Source organism: Macrobrachium nipponense, chromosome 13, assembly GCF_015104395.2.
Source record: "Macrobrachium nipponense isolate FS-2020 chromosome 13, ASM1510439v2, whole genome shotgun sequence".
Taxonomy (NCBI): Eukaryota; Metazoa; Arthropoda; class Malacostraca; order Decapoda; family Palaemonidae; genus Macrobrachium; species Macrobrachium nipponense.
Window position 1 is genome coordinate 15,824,993 of NC_087206.1, and position 10,000 is coordinate 15,834,992.

At 34.7% G+C, this 10,000-nt stretch overlaps 1 protein-coding gene across 2 annotated transcripts in view; it reads right to left on the reverse strand.

Moving 5' to 3' along the window:
• Positions 1 to 1,388: 1,388 nt before the first annotated feature.
• Positions 1,389 to 10,000, reverse strand: part of LOC135225660 (uncharacterized) — a 10,459-nt gene continuing 1,847 nt past the window's right edge. The window contains exons 2-4 of one of the 2 annotated variants that reach the window (XM_064264995.1): positions 7,852 to 7,994; positions 3,217 to 3,393; positions 1,389 to 2,443 (exon numbers count right to left, since the gene is read on the reverse strand). In XM_064264995.1, coding sequence (XP_064121065.1) covers positions 2,187 to 2,443; positions 3,217 to 3,393; positions 7,852 to 7,981 — 564 coding nt within the window. In that variant the 5' untranslated portion in view covers positions 7,982 to 7,994 and the 3' untranslated portion in view covers positions 1,389 to 2,186. Of the gene's footprint in view, positions 2,444 to 3,216; positions 3,394 to 7,851; positions 8,009 to 10,000 lie in introns of those variants that run through there. The other variant, XM_064264997.1, reaches the window with a different exon arrangement.

Here is a 10,000-nt window from a genome sequence, read left to right on the forward strand (position 1 = left end):
CTTCATAAGATCGTTTCATATTTCTGTAAGATCCATTTAATCAAATCTTGACCTAAGGACTTTGTTAAAGGTACATTTTCCTAACACCCTAGAACAAAGCCTTTTGATAAACGGGTACCCTGATTAAAGTCTTGATCAGTGACCTCTGGGAAGGGGCCAATTAAATATTTACCAAAGGCTGTTGCTCATTTCCCCATGATCATAAACTTGTTTTACCGCTGCACTTGACAGTGACCCATTCCCTACATCCTAGTCCTTATTTTCACAGTTTTTGTTTTTGTCAAAAGGATAAATTTAGTGCAATGGTTTACGTGAGAATATATTTACAAACAGTTTAAATTCGATATTTGCAAGGAATCTTTAAAAAAACTAACGCTTCAGTTAACGATCGCTAAAATTTCTGGTATCTTTATTGTTTTAATTTATTAATTTATTTTAGACTAGAGGCCGAGAGGCCGGAGGAAGATATCCTCGGCCATTTGGCAAATTCAGCACTAAGGAATACTAAACCATCGGAAATTGTAAGTAGGCTCGCCAGAAAAGTCAGCCGATACGATCTATCAGAATAAACAGAACGAAATTTTAACGGGGTTGATAACTTTTCAAACGCAATACATTAAAGATGAGGCCAAATATAACTACTCATCATTCAAGAGTGCAATAAGGACTAAAATTCTCCTGTTCCAGGAGTATTTTATCATTATGAAAGAAATAAGATCGCGTTTAATTCATAATTGGATGTTTATGTATAAGATTCGTTCCTGTAACTACCCCTAGACAGTTGATCGTCCATTGCATGAGAAATCCATCTCCTAACGTATTATAACGCTGTTTGTATTCCAGTAAAGATTAGGAAACAAAGACATGACTTGCAGACTTTGCATAAATAATAAGAATACATTTTTCCTGCTGTTCAGTTGATATATTATGTGCATTATCCTTCCTCAAAATGATGGAAAACCATTTTCTCTTCAAACACAGGATCTAATTATACTTTTGCTTCCAGAAACCTGTAGTTTTACATTTTCTATAGCAATGACTTTCATAGCAACAAGACAATTTTCTTGAGGAATTGGCTTGAAGGGTTTTGATATATTCTGGAAAATAATAAATCTATTCAGGTTGACTGCAGTTAAATGATGTATTGGAATAATGTTTAGATTGCCTCTTGAATTTTTTTGAATTTGATACAGTTTGGGGAGTCATGAATCTATTTAGGTAGATTGCAGTGTGAAGATATTTATTTCTGATTAAAGCTAAAATTATCTACTGGAAGTCTGACCTAGTTTGGGGAAGATTTAGAGAATATTTGTCTCCCAGTAAATTTAAGACATCTTTCAGGATCTTGCTAGATTTCTTTTGAGGAATTACGGATCTACATAGGTAGATGAAAATGAGAAGATATTTATTTATGAGTAAATATAACTTTTTGGGTAATAATAATGGACATATTCTGGTAAATACTTATGTAAGATCATGAATAATACCCTAAAGTTTATTGGTAATTTCTAATTTTTGCAGAGGTTACAAACCTTAAAAAAATATAAAGATACACAATTAAGCAAGTATTATATAAGTTTGCAAAAAATGCAACAGCTTTCCTATTTTATAAAAACTCATATAATATGTGCAAAGAAGCATGAGAGCTATGCAATATGCAAATTGATAGAGAAATTCGGATGAAGATTACTTTTCTTTTCCTGGTGATCCTTCCGAAATTAAGAAATGATCAACATTTAGAAAAGGCATGGATTATCCAATATCACACCAAAGGCGGTTTCCAACGAGAGCTCTTTTTGGCACCTTTTAGTATTTCGCCACCAAAACGACAACTAAGTAGCCAAAATTGACAACTATGTAACAGCCAATATTCGTGGCGGAAATGAAGCCAAACGTGTTCATTTTTTGTGGCGTGTCACCTTTATGAATTTTTCAGATTTCAGATCTGCCATCAACGAGAAAAGAATTTAGTGTTTTGGAAAAGGTTAAGTAACAGCTCTAACATTTTTAATTATCTTGCAACTTGGCAAAAGGAAAGCTTCACATACCGACAAAGCGTGGCTTCAAAATTATCTTTGGGAGAATGATATATTGGTTATGTGGCGCCAAAATTTAGGGTCCAGTGACTGAAACGCGTCGGAAATTGCGCTCGTTTTCCACCGCCTCCAATAAACTCAACGTCATGCTCAGGGGAGCTGGCAGATGTAGTGCCCACGAGTGTCGCAGTCCTTGGCGGCGAGCAGTGGCCCGGTGGGCGAGAGGAACACCATGATGCAGTCCCCGAAGTCGACGTCGTAGAAGGCGGTGGGGTCGTCAATGACGTCCGCCTGAACCACCTCGATGGGCCTTCCCGAATGCGACCATTCGAAGGTCGACGTGTTTCCCACCCGGCGGCCTCCGAGCCAAAGACGGGAGAGTTCTCCGTTGTAGATTTCTTTGGCTCCTGGGGACGGAAAAAGGGGAATTTTCATTTTTCAGCTGATCGAGGAAATGGAGCCAGGTAATACTCACAGGAGGATGCAGAAAATTGCTTATAATGATACACACACATACGCGCGCGCGTGCACACACACACACACACATATATATATATAAAATTATATATATATATATATATATATATATATAATATATATATATATATATATATATATTTATACAAACTAATACAGAGCGTAGCAAAGACTGGCGAAGAACGCTTTTTAAGGTGTGGATAGATCCCTTGTTTAATTAACTGGTCAGATTTCTTCTTCTACACACATACTCACACTGACACACATACATATATATATATATATATATATATATATATATATATATATATATATATATATATATATATATATATACATATATATATATATATATATATATATATATATATATATAGTATATATATATATATGTGTGTGTGTGTGTGTGTGTGTGCGCGCGTGTTGTGTGTTTTTGTGTGTATGTATTGAAAAAGGATGATGGAAGCATAGTTCAGAGGTGTCATATAATGTGGAATTGCGGTTATATTAGAAGGCAATTCGAATGAAATTGGTTTGTGCATAATATGGCAATCAGGTGTTCTCGGCATTAAAGAAGCGTAAAAGTTTCACGAGAGAGAGAGAGAGAGAGAGAGAGAGAGAGAGAGAGAGAGAGAGAGAGAGAGAGAGAGAGCAGGGGTAGGGTTAATGCAGAGGGGGGAAACTGAGAAGAATTTTGACTTACTGCCCATGTTATAAAGTTCGGCGATGACAGCGCTGAAGTATTTGGGCTCAGCCCCAATACCTCCAGCTTGCTTGCAGAAGCGCTGTGCCTCCTTCCAGGTCAGCTGAGGAATGTATTGGTGGACGTAGTAGCACTCCCCCAGGACATGGTGGTATGGCGGAGGGCAGTATTTATAGCCTGGAAAGAGAATAAAAATAGTCAATCGGTGAAGAGACGTCCGATATATCTTGACGTATTTTAATTTAGCTGATGATAGAGATACTACCGGTTAAGAAATAAAACATCATTGTGTACAGGCATACGCATACACACACATATGTATATATATATATATATATATATATATATATATATATATATAAAATGAACGAACAACAACGTTATCCAAAGAAAATATATATATATATATATATATATATATATATATATATATATATATATGATTATAATCACTTTAGCACATGATTCGTTTATCACACATATCCCTGTCTTTTATCTTTCACCTGTGGATATGTGATATATATATATATATATATATATATATATATATATAAATATATATATATATATATATATATATATATATATATACATATATATAAACATATATGCATATGTATAAGTATATATAATATACATATATATAGTTATGAGTGTTTTTGGGCGTCTGTGTTTGTGTGATTGTATGTGTGTGTGTGTACACGTGATGGCTGTCACGAATTTTACACATGCCTTTACGCATGATAAAAAATTAAGCTACAATTAACACAGTAATAACCGATTCTCTTACGTCTAAGGAGTTATTTACACCTGAGGGCAAGAGGACAATAAACCAAATAAAGCATCCATTTGAATATAAAGCGCGTTATTACTGTACTTCAGTGCGAAGGAGAGAGATCCGGAACTGGCAGTCTGTGCATCCAGAACAGTTACGTGATTACGGCTGTTCCTACGTGTCTTTATTGTCATACAGTGTCCTGCCCTTGGGAAGGGTCAATGCTATGATAGGGACTGTAGACTTTAACGAGACATTTCCGGTGCTTCAGCCCATCCAATGAATACCCTCTCTGTCTCTATGTGCCTCTCTGCCTCTCGGTCTCTCCGTAAGTTGTGGGCATCTGTGTACCTGGTATGCAAAGCATTTCGGCAACTCAAGTACCATTTCGAAATTGAGGACGCTTGAGGTCAAGGAAAATCTGTTGCCAGGCGAAGCAGAATCGCAAAAAGCTCCTCTGTGACCGGCAAGAGGAAAAGGGGCTAAGGGCATCAATCATGCTTGTCCAGCTGCGTGACGTAAGCAAATGCACTTCCTAATAAATACCTCGGGGCAGGGGCAACACGTGTGACGTCAGCGTGACAGCGACGCTGAGGACTGATGAGTGGATTCCGACGGATTTCGACTATTAATCGCCCGTCACGGACAGCTGCGATTTTTGTTTTCGACCTCAAAGAAAACGAATAGAAATAAACAACTTGAAAGAGTTCGATAGTTTATTAATGCTGTCCAGTGCCTCCTTCCAGACTTCAGTAGCGGGCTTAAGTATTGGGTTCAGAGTTATGTAACTTGGCTTATAAATCTTTTTATGTAGGTTCATGCTTGGTCAAGATTCACCAGACCTGTTTTTTTTTTTTTTTACTTATTTTTTGTTATTATTTGTTTTTTTAAGGGCAATAACCCTACTTTCGGTAATGCCATGAGCATCTGCTTTAGCTTTGTTATATACATACATACACACACATACATACATACACGCACACACACACATACACACACGCACACACACACACACACACATATATATATATAATATATATATATACATTATATATATATATATATATATATATATATATATATATATATATATATATATATATATATAATATATATATTTTATAGATCTATTTTACCGACGTAAACATTCCCTTCTAGCTTGCTTATGGTCCAAGAATTTTGTTCTGTAATTTGGTACCTGGTTAAAGTAACTTGTTTCTCTGTAGATCTGCAATTACTGACAAACAAAGGCATCTGTTATGTGGCTGGACACTTAGTTAGGTTCACTCTTTTCCGCTGACTTTAGTTATCTAGTTTTATTAAGGTTACGCCTTCGACTCACTGCTCTTCAATTTTTAAAGGGCTGGGACAAGATTTCAAATGAATGATGCCTTATGGATCCGCTGTTTCCTAGGGCTGGTAGGACAGAATAGTAAGGGATTACCTGGCGACTGGAAAGTTTAGGAATCTCCTTGGCATGTTCTACTATGATGGGGTTGGTAGGAGATTACCCAGATATTTACAGGTTTGGGAACTCATTAGTCAGTGGATTTTTCAATGGATTTAAAACTTTACAAAATCTGGTGCACTTTTTAAATGCTGCACAACCACTTAGCTTTCATCAAACGTAATCCCAAAACTAGACAAAGTTCCTGCAAATATATCGACCATTGTAATGTATCATGCACCAATGAATTCTCATATTTGAAAAAAAATATGAATTATTGAATATTTTGTGAAAAACATTTTTGAAATTTTTATATGGTTGAATGAAAGTCTCCATTTAACAGGAAAATCATGATTGCAAAGAGCCGATAGTGATATTGTAAATAACTCGAGCACTGAATAAGCGTGGGTCACAACTATATATTCAAATTATTCATCATTATACTTGCTTTCACAACACTATATAAAGCCACTTTACTTTTCATACAACACACACACACACATATATATATGTATATATATTAGATAATTATATATATATATAATAATTATATATAAGATATATAATAATTTAATAGAACGAGAGAGAGAAAGAGAGAGAGAGAGAGAGGAAGAGAGAGAGAGAGAGAGAGAGAACACCTTTGTTAATCAACCAAGTAAACGGAAAGCAGTGAGGAGAAAATTAATTAGAAGTGGAGTCATGTTTTATTTGTTGATAAATGTTGATAAATTTGTAATAAACGTTAATCTAATGTAGACTTAGGTACCCGTAATGGGGATGAAGAGGATTGACCTTCTCAATTGCGGAATACAGATTTTGTTTACGATAATAAAATCTTTATCGAGAGAGAGAGAGAGAGAGAGAGAGAGAGAGAGAGAGAGAGAGGTGCATAAAGAATATGCATGAAGTATTCAACATAATCCTAATATTTCTTATTTTACATGTTAATTCTATAGATATTTATTTCTAAAATATTTTTAAGAATTCAGAATCGTACATGTTTTACATTATTTTCATTAACGTTGCTTTCTTTCCTATATATAACCTGATATATAGTATCATGTTTAAAACTTAGAAATGTAACTTATTAATCAGGCCCAATCCATGCAGACTTATGAGTTGAAATCACGACATATGTACAAACATGCAATGATCTCGTGGCAAATGACCCATTTATGGTCAGTTTCAGTGACACAATAAGCGTTAGCAGGTCTCTTGCTTGGAATGTTTGAGATATTACTAGCAGTGACTAAGTTCTAGTGACATGTGATCTAGCCATACCACTTAGTTGCCAATATGGTTTTTATGAACAAATCTTTGTATGTATATGAGTACATTATATATATATATGTATATATGAATATTATTTATATAATCTAATTATCTAATATATTATAATATATTAATATAGACGATAGATATATATATATGCATAGCCTTTATGTGTATGTGTGTGCGTGTGTATTTGTATGTGTATGTACGTATGTGTGTGTGTGTGTGTATTTTCCGTTTATCAATATTTCAATGCTGTATGTAGCTGAGACACAGGCAAACTAATAAAAATAACAAAGGCTGCTTTGTTGTGATGTAGATCTTCAGGGACTACATAATCGAATAAGGTTTAAGAAACTTTAACTCAGCTTCTGTAATAAGAAGGCCGATGAATGGCACATTCTTTAAAGCGGGAATACCTTACTATTAGACTGAGAAAATCTCCTACAGGTTAATATCTGGTTTCTTAATGTCAAACGTCAATAGCAATAGTAACGATAAAATATATTTTAAAAATTTCCTTTGCTTATATGATTTAGTCTCAAATTATATATGTAACAAAACGTTAAATGAAAAGGTATGAATCTAACCTGTTCTTTTCACAGTATTGTTACAGGCTCAAGTCACGTTCAGGACTCACTGGCATTCCACACTGATTGTATTAATTGCAACTGACCGAAAAATGGTTCATGATGTTTGAATCCCTTCCATTGTAGATGTGTACGTTCCTAGGGACTGAACTTCTTTCAGTATACCTGAGACTCAGTTCCTAGTAACTGGATTTTTGTCAGTACAACTGAAGTTCAGTTTCTACTAATAGTCTCAATACTTATGTTTTCCTTTCATTCAAATGGTCATCAGAAAGAAATATAAGGCTCTGCCCTCTAGGTGTTACTTTAGAAACCTATAACCCTACTTTTTCTGTAAACATTGTCTTTATTAACACCATACTCAGCTTCTCTTTTCTTTGTCCTGATTAGTTTTCTCAAAATATTCCCCACGATTATTTATGGATGCTTGAGTGTTTGCTGTTTTCTGTGTACTTTGCGTTTTAATTCATTTGTCATATTTAAACAAGGAGAAGAGTTTATTCTTAAATTACGCAATAACAACATGAGAAACAAATTTTTTCAAAACTTACCTGGCAATACAGATTTCACAATCTTGCTCAAGTCACCGAGGAGAGCTGCAATAGGAGGTAAGGCCGACCCGTACTGTACTTGTCCAGTTAGGACCACCATTAGCAATAAGACTAGAGATGATCTTGTCATTTTCGGTACTAACCTGAAAAGAAAGAACTGCATTCTTTTAAAAACATATGAATAATTACATACAAACATATATATATTATATTATATATATATATATATATATATATATATATGAGAGAGAATGCACTTATAAGCTTACGTAAATATGATATTTAAGAGCTAAGATTGAAATTTCATTTGCAACAACTTGGGTTAAATTTGTAATAGAAATTATAACAAATTTCTTGCAATTAGCTTCAACTGATTTATTCAGTACAGCACGTGTATTAAGAAATAGTGGAAATAATCCACAATAATTCATCTATTGTAGGCAAATAATATATTATTAATTATTTCGTATTAAAAAATACATTTATTTTCTGTATAAATAATCATCAGTAGATATTTCATCATCCGATTCCTCTTTCCTAACAATGTTCCCATCATACATACACGTGTAAATTACACAGATTTATAATACATAAGCTCCTATCTAAAAGAGATTTATCTCCTTTAGATAGATCGGATCTCAGTAGTAAGTCTCCTTTTCCTAATATTAGCAGTTATGGCTTGAGCCATCGACGGATGGTCTCTTATTTGTCAATTTTTCAAAAGTTGTTTTTTTATCGGAGACCTTTCACATTCACAATTGATCCCTGATCCCAAATTCCTGCCGCGAGGGACCAGATTTGCCGAACGGCAGCACCAATACACAGTAATTGTGCCTCGCTGTCGAACTTCTCAGCTCCATATGTTCCTTTACTCCTCATGCCGTTGGGCTGTGGAACAGTTCCCCTGAGGAAGTTGTCCAGATGGAACATCAAAAGTTTAAAGATGGAATGACTTACTAGTATAAGACAATTCTCTTTGTATTTTAATAATTCATTTAAATTTTTATCCATGTACTTATTAATTGGTAATTATTTTTTCTTTTCAAATAACTAATCTTTTTATTCTGTATTTCGTATTACCTTCTGTTACTTTTTTCAAATAAACACCATATTCTTTGGAAGGTTGAATTTCAGTGTCAGTGGTCCTTGTGAGGTTGTTTCATCTGAATAGGGCTCACCTACTGAACAACAACAACAATAACACAAAAGTACTGCAGAAGATGGATGCTAGGTACCTACTCAAGAAAGGAGGCAACAGAATTAACCATGTGATGTTCGTGGATAACATCAAGCTGTATGGTAAAAGCATCAAGTAAATAGATAATCTAATCCACGATATATATATTGTATCTGGGGACATCAGGATGGAGTTAAGAATAGAAAAATGCGTCTTGGTCAACATACAAAATGTAAAGTGACTAGGTCTGAAGGGATAAAGCTACCAAATGGAAATAGCACCAAACACATGGATGGGACAGGATACAAATACCTAGGAATAATAGAATGAGAGGATATAAAACACCAAGAGATGAAGGACCGATCAGGAAAGAATATATGCAGAGACCTTTAGGCGATTCTTAAGTCAAACCTCGACGTCGGAAATATGATAAAAGTGGTAAATATAGGCAACACCGGTAATCAGATACAGCGCTGGAGTAGTGGAGTGGATGAAGGCTGAACTCCGAGGCATAGATCAGAAAACTAGGAAACGTGACAATAATGATTGCCAAAATCAAGAAGAAAGTAGCACTCACTGATGTTGCAATACCATGGGACACCAAAGCAGATGAAAAAGAAAGAGAAAAAGGTTGATAAATATCAAGACCTAAAAATAGAAATAAGAAGGATATAGGATATCCCAGTTGAAATTGCTTCCATAATCATTGGAACACTAGACACGATCCCAAGATCACTGAAAAGGAACCTTAAAAAAACTAGATGCCGAAGTAGCTCCAGGACTCATGCAGAAGAGTGTGCTACTGGAAACAGCGCACATACTTATAAAAGTGATGGACCCCAAATGAGGCAGAATGTAACCCGGAACCCACACACTATAAAAACCGCCGAGTCGAATAGGATGACTGTGATCCAAATAATAATAATAATAATAATAATAATAATAATAATAATAATAATAATAATAATAATA